The following is a 24,868-nucleotide window of genomic DNA, read 5'->3' on the forward strand; positions in this document are numbered from 1 at the left end:
ACAACTTACAACTGGTAGCCTCTAACCTTGTTGGTATTAACTATTCAGGGCCAACATACCATTTTGAAGCTTAGAAGCATGCTTTTCAGCCTGTCAATCTCTTCTCTTAGTTCCCTGATCAGCTTGACACTGGCATCCTGTAGAGACATATGAATAGTCAGCAGACCGTCTCATATTTCATTTCTCATGCAGACAATGAAGTAAAACAAACCCCCATTTAACCCTCTAACACCCAGCGTTGCTTTTTAGCAACAATTTTATTTTATTTAATTACTAAATTATTATAATTTTTTTCTGTTCTTTTTTCACCTAAATGTCATCAGTGATGTTCATTGCAATGCCATTTCAATGACATTGGTCATGATATTTGCATATAAATACCCCCCACAGAGGCTGAAATTCACACTAATTAAAAATGTCTGGACTCTGTGCGATTTTGAACATTTTTTAACCTAAGACTTTTGACCTTTACCCTAATAAAAGTAGGTAAAATAATTGTAATATATGTTTTTTTGTGATCATTAGAATGTCTAGAACATGTTTTATTCATTATTGTGAAAGATATCCCCCAAATGTAAATTATGATTTTTTTATATTATTATATAATTATTATATAATTATTATAAATTTTCCATCAAACTTTATTTTTTTATTTTTTTTAACATATGTTTTAGTGTCAGTCCTAGTAGTACAAAGTAGTAGTAAGGTTGAAATCTATTTTTTGCAAGTAGAAATTAATGCGGGTGTTAGAGGGTTTTAATCAGGCCACTGCCGCACCGACTAAACGCAGACAAGAGAAGCCGTGTAATGGATAATGAACAATACAAGACTGATGTGATGTGACCCTCCTCCCCCTACAAGCCAGCTGGAGAACAAACTAGAAGAAGACAATAGCACAGACCTCATTAACGCGAGGTTTGTTGACAATGTTCCTGGCGTGCGCGGCATAGCGCAAGGTGCTGAGGGTCTCATTGTAACTGCTGCCAGAGGGGGACACAGCTGCAAAAGATACAGCAGTCATGTTAATCATAAATAATGAATCACCCAATGCTACCAGCCTTCGTTTCAGGATAAACAACACAAGTTAAAGGACCAGTGGTCTTGTTCACCTTTAAAGTACTTTATTTTCCTTTCAGAACTTATTTTGTGCAGTGATTAAAAAGACAACATACATTCACAATACATAGATACCCAGCTCTAAAAAACACCAACTACATTTAAAACTAGTACTTAAAAAGCATCATATACTGTATATTTCTCCACAACGGACACGTCCAGGACTCACTTGCGATCATGATGGTCTTGGAGTTGCCTCCCAGGCTGTCCTTGAGGAGCCAGGTGAGAACGGAGTCTCTGTAGGGGATGAAGCAGTGCCTCCTCCCTCCAGACAGGGAGCTGCTGTGGCTGCCCACCGTGCTCCCAGTCCCATCGCCCTCGCTGGCTACACTGTTGATACTCTGGCAGCTGCTGGACATCTGGGAGTTCTGGGCTGAGGGAGGCATGGAGAAGGAGCAGAGAGATGAGATGATGATGATGATGATGATGAATCAAACAGTATGGTAGGGGCAGCAGCGATAGAGTGAAATATGGGGGAGGGAAAGTAGAGTCATGCCTGAGTTATGCTTAGTTGCATACGTATAACTCAGGCTTTAGTATAGTAAGGCAGGGGGTCGCCAAATTATTTTGGGGAGACTATTTTGGGGAGCATTTCCGGGGCTCCCCAGCCAAAAACATTGAGAACCACAGCCTGTAGTAAGCCAGCATATACAGCATGCTACGACAAGTACCGGTACGTACTTTATGTAATGAATGTCAGAATAACCAGTGTAGAGACGATAGCCAAGATTTCAAATTAAATTAATTCAATTGTAAAAGTTCAGAAATTTCAAGAATAACTAGAGTACGGATTATTATTAGATTATTATTACAGACAATAATAACAAACACAGCAAATAAAATCAATTGCAAAAGTTCAGATAAGAATAATATGTTTTTGATTTACCAAGAGCAGAGATGACAATGCCAAGAGTGACTAGAGACTTGTTGATGTTGGAGCCTTCTGTCAGTCTGTCTCTGCAGTAGTGGGGGTCAGCCCTCTCACTGTTACACCCAACACAAAGAAAATATCTAAATGAATGTCCAGAATAATGTGAAACAGTCATCTATGAACAACATGCAGTAAACCTCAGCATTGCAGTAACAGACCACTAGGGGGCAGCTTTGGCAATAACATCTACTCATTCAATTAAGACTAATAACACATTACCCTATGCTAGGGCAACTCTAATTGAGGATACAATTATTAAAAAATAACCACACCAAATGTGTATATGTCAAAAAGTACTGAAAAGAGTGAGAGAGTAAGAAAGACCTCACCTGCCAGCCAGGTCAACCAGGTTGATTTTACTGACAATTTCTGAAGGAAGATTATTCTCTAGGATAGCCTGCAGAGGGAAGCAAACATTATCAGATAGAGCCATGCAAACTAACACAGTTGTGGTTTGTATAAAACATAATACAAATAAATATTAGATGCAAGATATAAGGTAAGATACAACTATTAGATTTGACACGTAGCTCTGATGTCAGCAGGGATAATGTACAGTAGGGCTGCTATTGATTATTTTCTGAGCGAATATTCAATCAATTAACTATTAAGCAATTAATCAATTGAATAATTTTGAAGCGTGTTTTCTCATATTTTCTTTTTCCTTCTTGAAACAGTCAAGAAGGAAAAAGAAATGAATCGGATTGGGTTTTTATACTCGACTAAATACATTAGTCTGATTATCCACTTTTTATACTCACATCGCAATGTGACACGCTATAAATAGGCTATATTTTCAGTATTTTCAAACACATTTTCCCCATATAAATTAAATTCAACTGTTTCACCCTTACCTGTGTGTACTGGATGGAGAAGATGGCATGGGATCTGCTGCTGGCGTCATGGTTGTGGGTCGCTGCAGTGATGCGGTTGGCGATACCTTCCTCCAGCAGACTCATGGCCTCTTTGCTGCCAGACACCACATGCTGGGACAGGTCTGACGGGGCAGATTAATGGACAGACCATGAGTGACTACACGCTTGGGTTGACCAAGGGCCAAGCTTTGATGACAGAATAGCCATTAGATCCTATTCAAATGAGAATATGAGAGTCTGCGGTATGTCGGGCCCCACTTTGACACAGACAGGCCCTGAGATAAGTAAGACCGTCAAAACCCAAGCAGTGCATATTGAAATCCTCAGTGCACATATTTCGGCATGCGATGAATGGAAAAATAGACAATCCACAAGCTCAGTGACCTCGTAGATTGGCTATTTTCTAAATATTTGCCAATAAGTGCCTTAATGACATGCCCAAATTAGGGACACCAGGTTGAAAGTGGTGAATTTATCTACCGGTATTTGTAACTCAGAGAGTGTACAGATGTAACCAAATCCGTTTGGTTAACTTTGTACACTCCGAGTCAAATTAACAGAGACATTGTTGATAATTATCCATAATGACAAAGTGATAGAGACATTTCTTTAGGCAAAGGAAATGTGTCTCATCAGCACATGGTATGAATGCGTCTTCCCTCTGGATTCTCTCACATCAGAAACTACGTCAGACTGCTCCACATCCGGGTGAATCAGAATAATTCAAAGTGTTGCACTCACACACACACACGCGCACACACTGGCACACATACAGACACGTGCATGATTGCGCGCACAGAAACAGTCTAATAACCATCCACTTCCAGTTATAACATGTACAGTAACATTAGCCTTTATATCATTAGTGTGTGGAGCATCTCAGTTAAATATTTCTGCAGAAGTGAGAGATTGGATGACTGCGATGTGTGAACAGACAAGGACAGGGGGGAACGGAGGGAGGGAGAGTGAGAGCATTAAACATGACAATGTGCTCTGTGTGTGTGTGTGTGTGTGTGTGTGTGTGTGTGTGTGTGTGTGTGTGTGTGTGTGTGTGTGTGTGTGTGTGGAGTGTGCTCCTTGTAGCCACGAGGAAGTGACCTCACTTCCCCCGGGCCTGCTGGGATTTCTCCTGGTGCAGACAATGAGTGGATGTTGGACTTTAAAGTCATACAGAGAGGGGAGAAGGGAGGAGGAGAACTTCAGAGAGAGAAACAAAGTGGCATAAACAGAGAAATTTGAAACAGAGAAAGGTTGCACTGCAGAGAGACTGGAGGGGAGAAAGCAAAAGGAGATCAAGAGAGACTTCCTACAGTAACAGTAATTTCTTTCCAAGAATTTGAGCACATTGGGAGGTCTTTATAGGCTTCCAATTGTGACTTGTAAAGATGTGGGTAGCGACAGATCTCCTCACACAAACTCTCCTCAAACACAGCGTCCTTTGCTTCTGTTCTAACATCTAGCACCGTAGTTGTATGCACATGTAGTACGTGCGCCATGCGGTCACAAAAAGTTACACATGGACACGAGATGGTGACGAATTTTCCATCGTACAGTATGACGCGATAACATGGATATGCGAATGCAACAAGTATAATTTGGCCTTAACCCATTTATACTGGAGGCCAATTCTAAAAATGCATTCTAAATCCTGACCTAAGTGTGAGAGAGAGAGAGAGAGAGAGAGAGAGAGAGAGAGAGAGACAGAGAGAGACAGAGAGAGAGAGAGAGAGAGAGAGAGAGAGAGAAGGGGGTGGGGGTAACGATGAAGAGAAAGAGAGAGGCAGGGGAGAAAGAATGTGAAAGCGAAAAGCTAAAAGGAGGGGTTGGAGTACAGCCACTAAGACCAATTGTGGATGTAATCAACAGTTAAACTCGGAACACAGTTTCACCACGCACACCACAGTGCCCTACAACACTAAACATACAACACACCAAGCATTACTCAAAATGCTCTAGACTGTGTCCCAAGTCCAAATCCATAATTGGACCAAATTATGACGCTGTGTGTATATCACAAAGAAAAGATTTAGTGTTCAGGGAGAAAAACATTTAGCCTCATGTGTCCGTTCTCCCTTCACAAGTTCACCTCCCAGAACCACAACCCGGGAATAGTTCCTTTCACAAGCAATCCAGACTATGCCCGAGTAGAAACGATGGTCTTTTGGCCACAATGGACCTCCATTTACCACTTTGTCCTCAGCTTGACCTGAACTGTGAACCTCAAGACGTTAAAACACATATTGTCCTGATCTGAGCTACCACTTAAAGGGATTAAGCTAAAGTGGGGAAAGCAGGGGATTGTTACATAGTAGACAAAAGTAAGCGATGAAATATTCAGACAAGGCCATGGCTAAAGAACATGAACATAATGATACAGTATATGAAGTCATGGTTGAAAATGGCTGAAGTTCTCCTTTAAGGTACTGGTGACTGAGTACTTTGACAAAGATCTAGCAGGATCTAAAATGTAAGGTCATTACACACTGGCGAATTGGCGACGCGATTTATTCGTGCGAATAATTCACATTTTTTTTAAACCAATTGAAGTCAATGCAATCAGTGGCGAATGTGCGAATGTGCGAAAATGCGACAGTTTTCGCTCTTTATTAGTTCGCTCTGGTGTCGAATTTTGCAGACATTCGCAGGCGAACTGCAGCACCTCTGACCAATCAGAATGCAGCCCAAACTTGTTGCTGTGTATAAACAGCGGTGTTACGCCGGCGTACCGTACAGTAGATGTCAACAGAGCAGCCGTCGGTCCGGCTACGCAGGTCGGGATAGCGCAGCAGCACACACTGTTGCACACCTCCCCTCCTACAACTCTGTTGGGGGTGTGTGCATAGATGTGTACATAGATGAGCATAGGCAAACGCGAATAAATTCGCCGGGCAAATATTTCGCATTTTCAGATCGCTTATTCGCATCGCGTCGCTAATTCGCCAGTGTGTAATGACCTTTAGTATCGTATTTATTTGAAGCTTTCCAAGAGCATTGTGCAGGACTTTGGTTTAAATCCATCACTAATGTGTATATTTATGACTTTATAATATGTGAGCTGTATAAAATGGTCCTTTAGACTCATATACTGTGCCCAGTTGGGACAGCTGTCTTACCTTGTACGTAGGGTCCTTTCTCAGGATGTTCCCTGACCCTCAGAGAGGTTTTCTTCTTCTGCTCTCCACCACTCAGCAGGTCTCTCACTCTCTCATTATAGATCTCCAGGAAGCTGCAGCGGTAGGAAGGTAAGATATTATATATTGAGATTAGAAACATACCAGACATGAAGTCAGGAGAGGGTCAGTGACAACATTGATGGAATCAGCTAAAAATGATAAATTGGGAAAGGGCAATCTGACCTGAGATTAGATTCTAAAAATGACTTCTACGTTCTGACAGTTTTCTGAAAAAGCTGTCAGTCATTCTTCGATTTTTCAAAAATAGCAGACCTACAAGCTCGTAGCGCGCTATGAGCTTGTAGATCTGAACATTTTCAATAGCTAAAGCATAACGTGATGCTAACACCAAAAGGGGTTCCTGCCCAAAATGGGTTAAGAACACTGGAATTAGTATAAACTTTGCAATGTTAAATGAAATCAACTATTATTTTATCGTAACTGATACGTTTGCATGCTGAACTGAAGTTAATAACTGAAGTTGTTTGACTCCAACCATCACATTCAACATCAGGGACACTTTCCTAATAAGACAACCGATATTTGGTTCATACCTGATCTCCACTCTGCTTGTGTTCTGCCCATCTGGGGAGATGTCATCAGACCTGAAGAGTCCCTAACATGACAGGAAGAAAGATGGTTAATTGATTATACCACCTTACTAATACAATGCTTAATGGATTATATACTGTTGCATATTACATGGAGACAACACATATCAAAAGGCATGGATTTTTTCATGGCTAAAACATAACCGTCTTACCTGGCAAATCCTGGGTGTCAAGCCACTGGACTCCTGCAATCATAGACAAAAAAACAAGTAAAAACAAATGGAAACTAAATAAAAATCTTACAACATTAATGGAAAGGATACTATCATGCACTAGCATGCATGATGGGATAGATTTGTAAATTTCTGAACAATGATCAGCTCTGCAAGACTGATGAAGTTCACTACATGTTCCTCTGTGGTACCGTGGAGGAACATGTAATGATCAATGATGATCAAACTTATTTTCTTTCTTTTTCTTCTTAAAATAATTTATATATATATATATATATATATATATACTGTATATATATATATATATATATATATATATATACTGTATATATAATTATATTATTATTACCTCCACCAAGGAAGTACATAGTACAGAGAGATCTCTGCCTGCTTGTGTGCCTAATGACATCTAAATTCAAGAAATGCGGTAAAGCTGTGTGGAAACAATTTGGAAATAGGCAGTGGCCGTAGGTTTGTTAGCAGCGTGTAATATATTGAATTTAGATTTCCCCAGACTTTTAGTTGGCAGAGATCACGCGGAGCTGGTCAACAATCAAAGTGTGGACTTTACAATTATGTGGCAGAAATATGATCCAATCAGCTACTTTTTCTGTTGTTAACCATTTGATAGTGACAGTTGAGAGAGAGTAGGGGAATGATACCCAGCTGGGAATCGAACCAGACACTCACTGATCAAGACATTTTGCGTCCATATGGTATGCACTCTAATCACTATTGGCTATCTGCCTTCACATGAATCCTCTTTTTTACTAATAGGCTCTATGCACAGTTGCACACACGCCATTTTGGAAAGAACTTGGGACCCTTCCCTACTTCCTTCACAGGTGTTACCGCTGATACTAATGAAGGCTCTGTTCCATTCTGGTCAAACAGAGTCAGTGTGAGGCTACTGTGCATGTTGGCTCACTGGAAACACTCTGCTACACCAGCGGGTCTCAAAGTGTCCTTCAGTGGTTTCCAAATGGCCCCGTACGGGTATGTAACTCTCAGAGTTATGGGGATCCTTGAAATTAATTAAAACACTGCACACTAAATGGAACAGAGCCTTAATTGCGAACGCAGTGAGCCACTTACTATGACAGCAAGGGCTGAATGTCTGTCTGTGTGTGTGTCTGTGTGTGTGTCTGTCCCACTGTTACACCACCCGCCCGCCACCAGAGGGCGCAGCTGTAGCACACACACACACACAGGGCGCAGCTGTAGCACACACACACACACACACACGCACACGCACACTCGCACACACACACACACACACACACGCACACGCACACACAACCACACACACACAAGCTGCGTTCGCTTCACGCGTTTGCGCGTCTTACTTGTTAGTATCATCGGTAACACCGGCCCGGAAGTAGGAAGACTAAGAGTTATTCTGTGTGCATATACATGTAGCCCATTCCATGCAGTAACCCGAATTTCCCCCATGCTCACCGGCGTTCCCATCATGGTATAAGTCTTCCCAGATCCAGTCTGGCCGTAGGCAAATAGACACACATTGTAGCCCTCAGAAGCTCCTGCCAACACAGACGCACCCAGGTCCTGGAACACCTAAGACAAACAAAACACACATAAATGATTAATTTACACCCAGAACCCTGAATATACACATATATGTAATCCTGCATACACACCCAGGCTGACCAATACAAATAGTTACAGGTTGCATATGATAGAACCGGTAGCATCCAGCCACTAGAACCAATTTTTGACACTTGACACTACCTGAGTCCCATATAAATATTGGCTAATGGGAGAGCCGGCCATCCGGCGGGCAGATCTCTGACGTCACTCTGACAAAGCCCCCAACACTATAAGCAACTGATAAATACAGTATATATAAAAAATATAAAAGATATATATAAAAAGTATTGTGAAATGCTGATAAAAGAAAATCGAAAAATAAAAGACATATACCGAGTGCTATGAATGGCATGTACTTTCTCTTTTTTTTTAAGATGATAGGCAAAAAGGCCGATACAATGACACATCTCTTAAAATGAACATAGGTATGTTGGAACATGTCGTGTTGTGATGTCACATAAAAACAGTGGCAAATGCTTAGGTTGTGAGAAAAGACCACACGTATGCTGCCGTTATGAGCCGAGAAGGTGTTTACACTTAGATTCCCATTGTGTTAGATCATGCGTGCAGATTGGAACCAAGGCTTCACAATCACAATAAAGAGGCACCAGGCCAGCATTGGGGAGGGAGTAGGGAGGCTGGACCTCTCCTTCCTGGCTGAGGTGTTTGGCTAAGGAGCAGGGAGGTTTCAGCTAATACTCAGGGTAAACACCTAGTGGGGCGAGGATGTGTATGTGGTGTGTACTGTGTACTGTGTACTGTGTAACGTTCCATTTATACTTGGTTAAGCATTGTGTCACGCAACAAAAATAGGCAATCTACAAACTAATGTGACGCCGCACACTAAAGGCCAATTTATGCTTGGAACGCCAATTATTGTTGTACGACGCGTCGCGTGACACTTCCAGCAAGTGTGTGTATTTGTGCACGTACTGTAATTAGAAATGTGTGTAAACTTGTGTGTTATGCTTGTGAGTTTGTATGTTGTTACTGCATATAGTACATAGTCTACATGAGTCAGTGTGTATGCATGGTGTGTGCAACTACAGAAAAAGTGTACGTTGAGAAACTTTCAAAGTGACTGCGTCAGGAAAATAAGCAGTGTGGTGGTGAGACGGGGGAGGGAGAGGAGGTCTCATACAAAACAATCTAACCGGGACCCTTGTTTTCCTTCCGTCATCGCCCGCCTCTGAGAGCCAGAGCCTGGGAGGCTGTTGGCATCACAGGGGGCCGAACCCAGTCACAACCACCTACGTATGTTTTTATGGCCAACATTGCATGATGTCTTGGCAAGCAACGTTTAGCTCTAGGTACAGTGTGTGTGCGTGTGTACTGTAATCAATGTTAAGTTATATGTTGAGCAAATGGACAATAGAAATTAAATCTTGGTAAAGGCACAGTTGCCCTTGCTGTACAGTTTTTTAACAGTGAGCAAGATGTGTATGTTCAGTATGTAGTTTAAATTAACACTCTTGGTTTTACTCTGTAGGTGTGTGAAGTGTGTGAACACACTTTCGTCGGTGAAAGATTAAAGGTGGAGGCGATACAAGATCTCTATCGTGTTCTCCTGCTTTGTTCACCCTGGATATTCAACAAAAACACAGAACCAGTTCCCACCCAACATTAAGGACATGGCCTCTCCATCGTCCATGGGGGGCCCCCACAGCCTCGCTCCCAAGCAAACACAGGCCTGGGAGCAGCAACCTGATCCGAACCAGACCCCAGATGCAGCACATTCTCCCCCAGAACCATAACACACCCTGGGATCATTGAAGGGTTCCCCTCCCTGGCCCCTGGACCAAGGAGACCGGTGGGCATGTAGACAGGAGAGGAGAGGAATGCACCCCAAGCTTCCAGGATCTCACAAGTCCAAACACTGGAACACTTTCAACCTAACACCCCTTTTTTGGTGGGAACTAAAATGTGTCCTCACTGTACATGGATAGCAAGATGAATTACAGAAAGTGAGGAAATTTTCCTCAAATGTCAAGCGGCTGTTTTAGGATTAGGACTTGCATATTGGGGTTATAGGCTTTGAATAAAATTTATGTTAAGGTTTACTGTAGGTTAGGGTTAAGGAAGGTTAAGGATGTAGTCTTGAGAGTTAAGGTTAGGGACTAGAGAATGAATGTAGTCAATGGAAATCAGTCAAAAGTCCTCAGAAGACACATGGACGTGTGGTGTGTGAGTGAGTGATTCAACATGTAAGTACCAGGTACTAGTAACTAGGTACTGTACAGCATGTGCAGGTGTCAGCGCCGTGTGTGTGTGTGTGTGTGTGTGTGTGTGTGTGTGTGTGTGTGTGTGTGTGTGTGTGTGTGTGTGTGTGTGTGTGTGTGTGTGTGCGCGCGTGTGTGCGTGCGTGCACTACCAAGCATCAGGAGGTATCAGAACCTGGATCTAAGCCTGGGTTACTGTGGACTTACAAACCCTGGGAATGGGTTTAGGTTGGACGTAGATGAAAGAACCCTCTCAGTGTTCTGAGGCCTCAACATTGTGAAAGAATCCCAATGGGACTGAGTGGTAACAAAATGGTTCTTCTTGTATGTCCAGAAGTGTGTGTGTGTGTGTGTGTGTGTGTGTGTGTGTGTGTGTGTGTGTGTGTGTGTGGTAACGTAAATATATGCAAATCCAACAATAACCATGTTATCAAAGCAGAAAACACTTAACAACACTCCTTTGAAAGTGTATGGAAGGGTATGGGCTGGTCAGCCTGCAATGACATGCATAAGATCTGGTCATCTAAACTTAGTAAGAGTTCAAAGTAAAAATATTTAGAACGATCGTCGAGCCAATTCTACTCTATGGCTCCGAGACATGGACACTTTCAAAGAAATTAGAGAAACAGGATGGCACTTACACCGGCCTTCTAATGAGAGTGCAAAATCTCTCTTGGAAGAGCCACCCATCGACTTCTCTAATATACGGCAACCTTCCCCGTGTTTCTTCACTAATCCGATCCAGAAGAACACAATTTGCCGGCCACTGCTACAGAGCTGATCGTGAGGTTATATCTTCCCTTCTTCTCTGGAATCCTGCCTCAAAGCAGACCAGAAGTAGAAACCTCGAATCGTTCCCTGACGTCATCGCTAGGGACACATGCATCAGTAGGCAGGAACTGGGGATGGCAATGAAGGACCGGGAAGTCTGGCGTGGCATTGTGAAATTCATGATTTCGACCGCTGTCGAAAAAGGATGATGATGATGTGTACGTGTGCGTGCGTGTGTCTATCTGTCTCTGGCCTAACTACACCAGCCAAGATGACTTTGCAGATCGCACAGAGTGAGGGCGTTGCTACAGTATCAAAATACTGGGTCTACACAACTATTAAGTCCCACATGTACACCAAGACAAGCTAAAATATGAATTTGCTTTTATTTTAATGTAATCTCTATACAAATTAGCTTTTAATGTTTATATTAGCGTCCAGAAGCTCGGAAAAAAGCCTTTTTATTTATTTATATTATAATATATTGAATATATTAATCCACACATTTGGGATTGGGTGTTCTTGTATAAAATATATAATCCTTAGTTTACACATTACTGATTTTCTTTTCAGTTGAAAGTTTTCTTTTTTTATTGTTGGCTATATTCAATGGAATAAGCAAAGTCATATATAAATAATCTGACTGTTTTCTGTTGCACTGCAGTGCATACATCCTCACTAATGAAGACGGTTTGCTCTTATATAATGTTTTAATGTTCCAAGATGTGGGAATAGTCAGATTCATGTTCTACAGTCTTTCAGAGTTTTTCCGCGCCTGCTCGGGAACATTAGGACACATCTGTTGCTCAACGCATGGCACTGGGCCCATACATGGACACAAGTCCAAGCAAGTGGACCCCAGACCACCACATTTGGCCCCCTACCTCTTGTCTGAATGGGAGCACAAACATGGAGACAAAGACTAGCGCCGCCCCGTCTTTTCCTCGTCCTACCATTTAAAAACAAAAAATGGCAGACAGACATCTCCTCCTTAAACAGACAGAATCAATACAGCCCTTGTTAAAGTTAACCCTCTTAAATAGCTCCATGTGGGGGCAAAACAAGACTGAGGGTGCCTCCTGGCCATGCTTAAAGAGCAGGAACTTCACTTCAATCATTCCCTCGCTCCCCAAAACCGTTTCTCTTTCACCCATGTACAGGATCTCTATTGTTTTAATCCGTGCTTTCATTTGTCGCCAGAGTGTTCCTTTTAACCATGAGTCGGCAAAATGCCTCCAAGCGGGAGCGTAAACTTTAGTTCAACCTCTTGAAGTAAAAGAGCGAAACACAAACCAAGCAGAAGCTGGTCCAACTGAATATGAATTAGACAAGATAGGTTACCCCGACACAGTACAGATGGGGTAATGTATGTCACTGTTGGATATAAACCTTATTCATCTTTATTCTCTAATGTTTTATTCATCAATGAGTGCCCCATTTTATACTTAATCATATGACAATGTCACACAAAGTAGCAAAAAGAGCAATCTACAAACTCTTAAGTTAACACATTGCAACGCGTTGTGAGTTTGGAGATCTCAAGAGTTGAAAGTGGTTATATTAATCAACATTGCTCGGCAACACGCTGGAGTGACCCTCGGCCGTGAGCACAATTAACTTGATTAGTGTGATCGTGCATTGTGCAGAAACTTCTATAAAAACTACTTAACACATTGAGTACCACCTGGTGGACGAAAGTGGTGGTGCTTGGGTGCCACCGGATCAGAATCTGTTTTAGTATGATGCGCTTTCCATTTTGGGTTCCATTTTGGATGCTAAATTATTAGCGTTAATGCTAGCGAGCTAAATAGGCCAATCCTTGCTCCAAAACGCCAATGTTCCAAATGCGATCACCGGATAATCACAAATGACCTCCGAACATCGACGATTTGTTCAAAACAACCGATGTACGGTAATAAAAGAGACGGGGGGGGGGGGGGCAGAATTACTGTTACAGTACATAGCGTGCCTTGCAGGCTGCTGGGCCCCAAACACACAGGAGATAGACTTAATTAACCCAAGCAATAACACACACACACACACACACACACACACACACAGCTCCTACCATGTGAGGGGCCCAGAACAGTATGTGGTTTGTCTATATGTGAGAGAAATGCATGCGTGCGTATATGCGTGCGTGCACTCACACATGTGTGCGTTATTGCGCTTGCACACAAACGTGTGTGTGTGTGTGCGCTCATGTTCGCATGTCCATCCTGTGAGGAGCACAGCTCTCCGACGACCGACCAGCCAACCCAGAGGAAATCCCATCTAAAAGAATGACAAAGGCCCCAGTAGTGCTGCACTAGTTTGCTTTTCCTCACAAAGAAAACACACAAACAGTCATACAATGAGAGAGAGGAAAGCAGAATATAGATTTCATACTTGGCAAGGAAGTACAGGTTAAAGTCATAGGGCCAACCAGGGGGGTTAGGGGGTGTAGAATGCAGTAGAACAACACTCAAAAGTAGGACTAGGTCCATAAGATCAGAATGTTGAGGGTTTGAATCCTTTCGCTGTATACAAGGAAAACATTTTAAATATTCTACTATACTACTGTTAATCCTACTATTAGATGAACAAAACAGTCAGTCCGGCCTCGTTCATCTTTCTCCTTAGTGGGTTGACCAATCGATCTTTGCACATGGGCATTGAACATTGACATACCATTCTATAAAATAAATAAAATTGGATTCTTCACATTTTCCAAATGTAAGCTGTTTAGTAAAACTTTGGCCACAGGCTATGGGATCTGCAGTCGTGGTCGCATTGCCTGGTGGCAATGGGATCTGTCGTCACTGTCCAATAGCCTGGACGGACGGTGGGTGTAGACTAGTAATTCAATTACAATGAGAAACCTGAGCACTGCAGTCAGTCACACGGACAGATGGGAGGGACAGACATATTATGGTAGAGAGTAGACACATCTAAAGGCTAAAGGCATGAAACAATATATTTTGAAGTGAACTATGAAAAGCCACAAACAGAGACAGATAAACTGACAGACAGAAAAAGCAGTTAGCATACAAAACTCGAGAGTCAGAGCAAGGACAAAATGTCTGTGTTGTAGCAGAAGTGGATCATTTTTTAAACAGAACTCTCCGAGGACCATGACGTCTGCTGATAAACAAGGAAACAGCTGAGTCCTGTGCCAGAGATCTGATTGAGACCCTGATAAATACAGGTTGTACAGAACGAGGCTGGTCTTAGGACAGAAAATAAACAGAAAAGGAGGCAGAGGGAGAAAGGGAGAGGGAGAGAGAGAGAGGGAGAGAGAGAAGAGTTTAATGTCTCAGTAATAGGTTTAGGCCTCTAATCATTGGCTGTTGAGGACTTAAGTTGCTGGGCTGGTTTTATGTGGCCTGCCCTACACTAAGCCCTGAAGGACTATATTTACGTGTATGTGTGTGTGTGTGTGTGTGTGTGTGTGTGTGTGTGTGTGTGTGTGTGTGTGTGTGTGTGTGTGTGTGTGTTGTGCTGTAAATGTATGCCTGCTTGTAAAATTGTGTGTGTGTGTGTGTGTGTGTGTGTGTGTGTGTGTGTGTGTGTGTGTGTGTGTGTGTGTGTGTGTGTGTGTGTGTGTGTGTGTGCGCGTGTGTGCACACACGCGCGCGTGTGTGCCTATGTATGTGTGTGCGTGTGTGACGTCATCAGGAACGATTGCTGCAAGCCAGGCAGCGTTAAGACCTCACCACATTTGAAAACATCAGCTCTCCATGACTGCCTTCTCCAGCCTTGACGTCACCCAACGGCCCCAGATTCATAGCTTCACTCGGTGGGAGGGAGTCTCTGAAGATTAGACTAAATCTGTTGTAGGGCCCAGCCACTGAATATGTACAAGGAAAAGAAGACGGCCAAACAGCCATGCAGAAAGAGAGCTGCAGTCTTTCTAGCTCTCCCTCCCTCTTAACAGTTCAAAGAGAATAGACTTCAACATACACTGAAGTGTGTTTCATGCCAATAAAGCTTATTGAAATGTAGCGACTGCCAAGAAATAAACTTCATCTGCTTCTCTGTGCTCCATCTGACATTAATGTACATAACTACAAAGCTGTCTCTCTCTCTCTCTCTCTCTCTCTTTCAAGACAAGCTGAAGTATAAAGTACATTGTATCAATAAAGCTTGAAATTGAATTGATTGCAAAGGCAATGGTCATACTGTGGAAATGTTTCTCTGACCAAAAACATCAAAACTTGTCTCTCCTCCTTTATGTCCAGGAATAGAATTTGATTGAGGATACAATGCGACTGTAAAATAAAAATAGCCAGCAGCCATGCAAAAACAGCTAGAGGATTGCTCATTGTCATTCTTCTCATCCCTGTCCCAGGCCAGGACTAGAGATTGTGATATTTTGATTTGTATTTAGTGCCAGTATAAGAAGCTTACTGATTTAATGTGACTGCAAAGAAAAAAGGCAACGGCCTTGCAGTTCCAGAGGAGTTGATATCTTTCTTGCTCTGTGGAACAGACACAACAGCTGCACAAAGACTTCAATCCAAAGAGAAAAGAAATCTCTTTCTCTTTCCGTCTCTCATTCCAAATGGAAAACACTGCAGAATCTATAATTAGTTTTATTGCACTTTACACCAATAAGGTGCAATTCCTGAATTTAATTATTGATTGGAAAGAAACAGTCCAAAAGCTACTAAAAGAAACCTTCTCATTCAGCCTCTCTGCCTCTCTGTCTCCAGGACTGGACAGCTGAAAAAGGAGCCTAAGGTCACCCAGTTTCCAACCCACGCTTTCCAACAGGACTACACAAACACTAGAGCCGGTCCCTCAGCAAAGCTGCATGCTTATATGTGTTTACAGATGGGAAAGAATTCTAAATGTCATTGGACAGATCCTCGACTCATCCTACAAGTGAAATAGTCAGGGTCAAAGGACTAAGGAGTGATACACGTGAAGTCTGAGGGGAACAGAGTGACAGACAGACAGACAGAATAAACAGCAACAGACAAGAGAGGAAGTTGTTTGGCTGGAATTCAACAGCGCAATCATTTGTCACACATTTGCAGAATTTGTAGGTCAAATTTGCATGGAAGGCCAGAGAGGTCGATGTATTGGGTGGGGGGGGGGGGGGGCAGAGAAATACAGGCTGCTCTTCATTATTCAGGGCCTGACTACACTTGGGAGCGAGAGAGGGGGGGGGGGGGGGCACTAGTAGAGGGAGGGGGTGATAGAGAATAAAGGGGCATGGTTCCAGTGCAGTCCCAATGTTCCCCTGGGGGCAACGACTGGACTTTAAGCAAATACATAAAAAAAATATATATATGGAAAGAGCCTTTGGAGGATTTTCGATTCTCCGCCCACAATACTAGTTAAAGCAGCCACGGCAGAGCGTACACACAAACACACACAGGACTGAATGTTACCGTCTTTATGGACGGCTGGGAATGAGTTCTCCAGCCTTCTCATCTGGAACCCATAGGGCACTGTATTAGAGCGGTATAGGCGATAAATCAGTGCATACTACTGTTGCAGACTTGTGTCACATTGTAGGCATATCCGCAGATGCAGTTCATTGTTTGTTGCATCATGCAAAGAGAAAACAGGGGCTGTTTGTCACATGGGCTTTAAATAAGGAGCGGCAGAACATTTTGACAATTAGTAATTGTGTTAACTTTTTTCTGTGACTGACAGCTTAATTGAGCCTATGGTACCTGATTTGTCCTGATGCAGTAAGGTCCAAACATTCACATCTTGTAACATTCCTCCCTTTCCCAGGCTCTGCTATGCAGCACCTCACCACACATGTAAATCACAGGTGCCCTACCTGGCCCCATATGGGCTATATTTCAGTGTTGACAGCACTGCGGCTCACTGTCCTGTCTGTAGCTAATGGGCCCAGGCTGGGTCTCAGACAAGCCCTGACCAATGTGTGTGAAAGAAAATGAAATGCTCCCGAGTGTGCGATTGGGGGATTCCGTCCCATACAGAGAGACTATTCTTCCCCCTCAGTCAGTCTAGATCCAGAACAGCACTGCTGACACACAGACCCAGATACACCCAGAGCATAATCAAATCCTGCACACGCACTGTTATTAACAAGGGGAGAGAGAGAGAGAGAGAGAGAGAGAGAGAGAGAGAGAAAGTGTGGAGGAGGAGAAAAAGAAAAAAGAGAGAAGCAAGCTGACTGAATGCGCTTGGTAATAAAACACCAGCATTGTGCTGCAAACTGAACCCCTGACAGTGACGTCTTTGCGCTGAAATGTAACGGCGAAAAATGACTTAAGCGAGGCAGCTGTGAATTTGGCAGGCGAGGGTTGGGGTGGTGGTGGGGAGGGGCCAGGGGGCTGGTCAGTGAACCCCCTCGCCTTTCCCAACCCCCTCCAAACATGGAATTCTCTCCGCCTTGTCTCCATTTATTCCCTCGCTCTCTCTCGCTCTTATTCGTTCGCTTTTCTCTCCATCTATCTAAACCCTATCCTCCTTCCCTCTCTTTTTCATTTCCCTTTCCCCCCGTAGCCAATGACAGCAGAGATGTACACTGCGTTGATTAAATAGTGGAAAATACTGTAGTACATTAAATGATATCTATGCCTGGCAAAAAAGGCAGCATGTTTAGACAAATAGCCCCCACTTCTCCATCGTGTTAACTCAACAGCTGGCTTCCATTATAGACCCCGGCTGAGCGTCTGTCCTGTTCCAACATCTTAAGAGTACCTCGTCTCACCTAACACAGCTCTCACCGCCCGGCCTTCTATCTTTCCATAATCTACTCTCTCCCATAACAGAGATACTAGCTCAGCCTGCGTCCTCGAGTGAGAAATTACAGCTATCTTTGAGCCCTGGAACCACAGTCATAAAAACCTTGTCATGTGGGGGACCCACCAGTAACAGTAACACACAGCCCTATTTTGGCTCCCAAACCATAGTTTAAAGACACCAGCATCCACGTTAAACACCCCTTTCTTATTTCTGTTTAAGTAAGGCTCGACCATATATGCAGACGTCTCCCTGCTGGAGAACATACTGTATAGTGTATACAGTATCAGTGATCTGTCCAGACAGCACGGAGGCAGCAAGGGGAGCTGGAAGGAGTGGGCTGGGAGGGGAGGTACAGTACAGACAGTGCATGGGGGGCTATGAGGCTATGGTCTCTGAGGAGCTTACTGGGTGTGGTGGGATAAGCACTGGACTGGAAAAGCACGCGTTAAGATCCAGATCCTCATGTTTCGTTCCACCACAGCCTCGACTGTCTCTGCCCCACAGGGACTTTACAGGAAGAGAACCCAGATCAATTGTCTCAGCTCTGAGACAAAAGATAGGCCAACTATAGTACGAAAAGGCATTATTTTTGTATGAGAAAAGGTGACGTCCAAATTAACACAACTAAAGCATGTGTTGTCGATGATATTGGCTGTTGCTCCATAGCTGACCTTTCTTCAGATGACACCCATTCACCCAACAGTTCATCCAAATGTTTTCAACTGTGATGTTAAATCACGTATGTTGCCTGACGAGGCCATCGACCAGATTCCTCAATCATGAGACCAGTTTATTGACATCCGGGCTGGGAAAAATAGGTCAGAGTGGCTCTGGTTTGTATTAACCCCTCCCCCAATATATATACATCTCTCTCCCCCTCTCTTACACACACACACACACACACACACACACACACACACACACACTCTGACCCTCGTCACCCACCCTGCATCACCAGTGGAATGTGCAGTCTGTGGCCTCCAGGCCATTCTGACTGGACTCAGTCAAGGATGGAGGCTGAGAACCAGGGCAGAGAGACTGACAGACAGACTGACAGACAGACAGAAGATAAGTACTGTACTGTGTCTTTCTCTGCGTTTGTGTGTAGGCTGTAGTCACAGCCCAGTCTTTCAGCAACACACACAAAGAACGGCTCAGAGAGGAGGAAGGTCAGTCCTGACGGGAGTGGCATGGAGTGGATCTCCATAAACAAAGACAGTAACATAGAAATAATGTAAAGCCAATGACGCAGCTATTGTGTCGTACAGTCAAACTAATAAGAACGAAAAGACAACGAGAGATACTTTATGCCTATAAAATAGGGCTGTCAACATGAATAAATTTTCAAGTGTTATTCCTGCAATAATAATGATCAGGCAGGACACTTTGTCCGGTTTGCTGGAGGTGTGGTGAGGACCCCGGTACACTTATTCATGTATTGTGGGAGTGCCCTAGGCCTAGGGTACAGACTCTATGGTGTGCTATTCATGAGAATATAATGCAAATCACAAACCAGGATATTCCTTATACACCTGCTCTCTTTATTCTGGGTGATCCATCGCCATTAAAACACCTCCCCGCACCTCTAGCTGACTGGATTCATACAGCATACAGGTGGGCAGGAAAATCATTGTTCAGGAATGGAAGTCTGAGGATTTGCCTCCAGCACATGTATGGTTTACTCAGCTTAGAATTGTGGCTGCTTTGTTGAAGTTATCTTTCAATATGAATAATCAGTTAAATATATGATATATATGATTCGAAGTGGAACGTGTTCCTCAGTCATGTTGAAGGTCCTTGATGTGATCCATGGTCAGGCTTTTGATTGTTTACTGTCTTAGTAAACATACGGTTGATGATGCTGCGTGTTTGGTCGTGTAAACTAATTTAAATTGTTAATTTGATTTATTTGTATTTGTTCATCTTGTCTATCCTTTTATATGTTTATATATGTTTTATATTATGTTTTTGTGCTCATACATAATGTTCATGCATACGTATGCGTACGTTTTTCTGTTTTACTTGTAAAGAAATCCAAATAAAGTACTGATGATAGGACGGACACTTTCTCTTGATTTGGTTTGGGCAGCCAGGGCCCCTACTCTCCGGTTCCAGCAGCAACCTCCAATCAGAACATCACCAAAGAGATCTAATCATCCAATCACAGGACAGACATGAAAGGCAGCTGACTATGGCCGTGCCATGGCTGAGGTACAGAGACTTCTGGGTAACAGATGGAGTGATATCCAATCCCCTAAGTCTAAGAGACCATCTGTAAAGGGGAAAAAATCACAAACACACACACGCAGCGCACGTGCACAAACAACCTCCTTGTTGTGGTTTGTCTTCAAGGACAGCATTTCCTTTTGGCTCAATGTCCATTGGTACTCGGAGATTGTGACTGCCCAATGTAGAGTCCTGGCCAGTGTTTAGAGTTCGGCCTGGCACGCACATACACACTACGCCCTACACCCTGTCCAGGGCACGGACCATAGCATGACGACAGCAAACATCCTTAGATGGCACTACACAAGTGGCCGCCTGTAGCAGCAGTTGCTACTGTCCCCAGCTTTGTGCTTTTGAAAGTATGTAGGTACGTAAGATATTTGATTGATTGGTTGATTGATTGACATTTTATTAAGTATAATATAATATAATATAATATAATATAATATAATATAATATAATATAATATAATATAATATAATATAATATAATATAATATAATATAATATAATATAATGTTTCTATTCTGTTTCTATTTCTACCATCTGCCTAACCATCCGCCTTTCCACCCGTCCATCTATAATAGAGGGACACGATCTCCATAATGTACAGTACAGGTGTCTTACCTCCTCTTGTGAGGCATAGCGGGGATCTGCAGGGTCAGCTGACCAGTAGCAGTAGTCAAAACCAAACTCTAGAAGCTTCTCCCTGGAATCTACAGCACCGTCTGTCCGTCCATCCAGCTAGGCAGAGTTAGGGGAGAGAGACACGAAATATTAGGGATCAATCCCAATTCATTTTAATGCTGTGTTTTCTTAAGACGCTTCATTGTGTTGAATTGGGTTAATGACCTGTGTAATGACCTGTGACCAGTGTCTGATACTCACCAAGTACAGTGTTTTATGCTCCAGTGACAAAAGTCAAGTGAAGTCAATCTAATTTATTGTGATGAGTGCCATCTCTTTACATAATAGAGCAGGTCAAGGCCATACTCTGCTGCTCAACATAATGTATTTAAACTTTTAAAATGTATTTTGAAAATACATTATTTTTGTGTGACATGTCATACAACACTTAAATCAGGCTTTAGTAACACAATAGCACACACAGTATATAATATACCAAACCGTGTGCATTCTGTAGCTAGTAGCTACTATATTGTACTGAAGTATGGACATTTGACAAACAGCATGCCATGTGGTAAACAAACAAATAAAACAGTAAAGTTGCATTAAATATATTATACAGGCCTTCTTCTAGCATTGTGGTACTGCTGTGGAGTGTGGACTTGAATTTTAGACAAGCCTTTTCCATTCACTACAAGTATTGAAGCATTCAGTACATTATCGACCTCACTGGGTTAACACTAATCACATCCTGTTCACTATAGGTGCCACTGCCTACCATCGCAAGACAAGCCCAGGCAGAGCTGTTGTTTAGGACAACATTACGCATTACTTTATAATCTGTATTCACTGTTCACCCTCTCGTATTAAACTGACTGGGATAAACTGATGACTCAGTCAAATTATGTCTGCACCCAGCATGCCTGTCAACGTTAACTTTTACTTTTCTGTCTGCAGCCCTAGTATCAATTCCTCACACGCAATTAACTGACCTTTTAACCTGTTTCTTTAGCACTGAAGTACTGTTATGATACTCAACAATGGCCTTGTGGCACCCAGATTTCGCTAAGAGCAACAATGCCCTGTTAGTGCTCTCAGTAAAAGACACAGATACACAGCACTGAAGAAGGCAGTAGAGCCAAATCTTTTGGTTGATTTTAGCATATAATCTTAAATGAAATGAACATAAAAGTGAATACTGTAAAAGTGAATATAATATTATACTAATAATACTAATTAATACTAATAACTAATCATCCTGAGCGTAGTCCGCAAGATTTGTATAATCGCTCACTTATTGTTTCTCTTTATCGTTTCACATTTCACCTTTTGCTCAGTTCAATTCAATTATAATATAACATGTGTCTTGGTGTCAGTATCCCTGTAGTTTATTGTCCTCTAGAAATCCCTCTTCTCTCTGTCTTGAATTACTCCAAAAGTGTCCCATTTTCATAAATAATGATTCCCATGGGAGTAGGTCCCACCAGAACCACAGCGGGTTCGTCCCACTCCCAGACAGAATGAGGCCATATGTGGCTCTTCTGTCACCATCATTTTGAACTGACTTCCTGCTCGTCCCTTTGTCTGCCGTCTCTTCATACAGCCGTGTAAAAGCAGAGCCAAATGTAAACAATACAAGAATCAGGTATTTTTCCAGTTTGTGTGTGTGTGTGTGGGGGGGGGTAAACACAAAAAAGAAAAAAGTTAATTTTATATGATCAATGCTACTATTCTGTAATCACTCAGAACATGTGCATACGTCATTTACAAATATATCCATAAATGATACAATCAAACAAAAGGATGAAATACATGCATACATTTATTGCCAAATGCAACCGCATTGAATTTGTCTGAGTATGCTCAAACTCCAATCCTAGAAACTATCAAAGGAATTCTTTCCTCATATAAATCACAACATATTTCTTTCTTTAGAATAACACCCTGGTAGTGATTCAGACACGGTAGCAGGCGCCACTCTGTTGCAGCAGCATACAGACTATAACAATGTGGCTTCAACAAATCACAGCTACTCATCTATTGAAGCTGACTGATTTCTAAGTGAATCCAGTGAAAGCGTTGAGATTGTGTGCCTTTGTTAATAAAAAATGTATAACTTCACATCACTTGTGATAATTGGTAACGGATGCTTTTTTGAATCACATAAAAAATAACCTTCAAAAGCACAAAGCACATTGTGAAACAAAAGTTATCTTTAAGACTTAGACTATGCTTTATGGTATTGCAAATGTGGTGAACTTTATTTAGCTTTATGGATTGTTTTAGCTCATTAATGATCATCTTTTGGTCCTTACTAAAAATGGCCTTTGTTACAAACAGAGCCTCGTATTTCACGTATCTGGAGTATCTTGTCAGTGCTGTTGTTTGTGTGTGCTGTGGTCAGTGTGTCAGTGCTTGTGTATGACGGGGAGGGTCCTGTATGTGAGAGCAGGCTCAACACTTTTATAATAAACGCCAGAGGAATCAAGCAGGAAGTGGCCGCTCCAAGACTGTAAACATCCTGTCTGTGAGATAGTCTGAATGCACCCACCTCACTGGGAGTCTGGGACCTATACACCCCACACCAAAAAAACTAAACATGTAAATCGTAAACACACAATCACAGACTCACTCGTACTGAAACTCAATCACAGATGTTTGCGCACAGACACAGGCACATCCCATAAACAAGGGAATGCACCCATGCAACACATGCAGGCACACACACACACACACACACACACACACACACACACACACACACACACACACACACACACACACACACACACACACACACACACACACACACACACACACACACCCCTAGTGGAAGTGTGTGTTGTTGGTCTGTATTCTGCAAAAGCACTCACCTTCACATTTCGGATCCTAACTAACTTGTCCTCCACCTGTACAGCCAGCTTTCCTCCATCCAAACTCTCCCTGTGGACAAGAAAGGAATGACAGCTTTTCTTAACTCATCTCTCAATAAGCATCCATGTTAACATACCCATATTAGGAAAAGTAATGTCAAGTGATGAATGTTGGTGAAAGCATACTATAAACACATAGTGTAGATCGATTTGTCTTGAAAGTACTACCTTATCTACACTAAAAAAGATTACCGGTAGGCTACGTATCATTTGTTACTGTTCTTCTGGTTATGGGAGTGTGCAGAAAAGTTCAGAACAATTCGAGCTCATTTGAGAATATGACATTGGGCCATCATATGACAGTTGCAACAATGTGTCTTTTGTGTGTGTGTGTGTGTGTGTGTGTGTCCATTAAACCGCCGAATCGAGAGTTGTGTGCAGTGTTGACCAGTTCAGATTTAAATGAAAACAGCCCCACACACTCATGAGGCAGTTTGAAGTTGAACCCTTTCCAGAACAAAAATGTGCGCACGCACGTGTGTGTGTGTGTGTGTGTGTGAGAGAGAGAGAATGCACATGCATGTGAGAGAGAGAGGAACAGGGCCAGCTGTGTGCACCCCAGCTGCTGAACAAGGCACAATCTGATGCAACAGAGTGAAACTGGAAGAAGCCTCTCAGGGTGAAGCGGAGTGAATTTAAATGTCCAAGGCAAGGGTGATGATAATAATGGAGAAATGCTACCACGCCGTGCAACATCACGCAATACTCGGCACTTTGATGGCCTCCGTTTGCGGCACGCAGCAGACAAGGAGGCTGTCGTAATCGTGTGCCTTTCCCCGCGGGTTTCTTTTTGCCACTGGCCCTGCCCTAAACCACAGCCTTTCAATCTCTAACCAGGCTCTCGTCAACATGGAGAGAAGAGATATGCAATGGGGGTGGTTGGTGCATCAAC

At 42.7% G+C, this 24,868-nt stretch overlaps 1 protein-coding gene across 2 annotated transcripts in view; it reads right to left on the reverse strand.

Moving 5' to 3' along the window:
- stard9 (StAR-related lipid transfer (START) domain containing 9) overlaps window positions 1-24,868 on the reverse strand; it is a 51,044-nt gene that overhangs the window by 24,333 nt on the left and 1,843 nt on the right. For both annotated transcript variants that reach the window (XM_083792695.1, XM_083792694.1), the window contains exons 2-13: window positions 23,917-23,986; window positions 21,044-21,160; window positions 8,338-8,454; window positions 6,859-6,891; window positions 6,650-6,711; window positions 6,036-6,148; window positions 2,902-3,044; window positions 2,377-2,444; window positions 2,003-2,100; window positions 1,286-1,489; window positions 902-999; window positions 60-137 (exon numbers count right to left, since the gene is read on the reverse strand). In XM_083792695.1, the coding sequence (XP_083648821.1) occupies window positions 60-137; window positions 902-999; window positions 1,286-1,489; window positions 2,003-2,100; window positions 2,377-2,444; window positions 2,902-3,044; window positions 6,036-6,148; window positions 6,650-6,711; window positions 6,859-6,891; window positions 8,338-8,454; window positions 21,044-21,160; window positions 23,917-23,986 (1,201 nt within the window). The remainder of the gene's footprint in view (window positions 1-59; window positions 138-901; window positions 1,000-1,285; window positions 1,490-2,002; window positions 2,101-2,376; window positions 2,445-2,901; window positions 3,045-6,035; window positions 6,149-6,649; window positions 6,712-6,858; window positions 6,892-8,337; window positions 8,455-21,043; window positions 21,161-23,916; window positions 23,987-24,868) is intronic.

The sequence above is a fragment of the Protomyctophum parallelum genome (genome assembly GCF_964188405.1).
Source record: "Protomyctophum parallelum genome assembly, chromosome: 20".
Taxonomy (NCBI): Eukaryota; Metazoa; Chordata; class Actinopteri; order Myctophiformes; family Myctophidae; genus Protomyctophum; species Protomyctophum parallelum.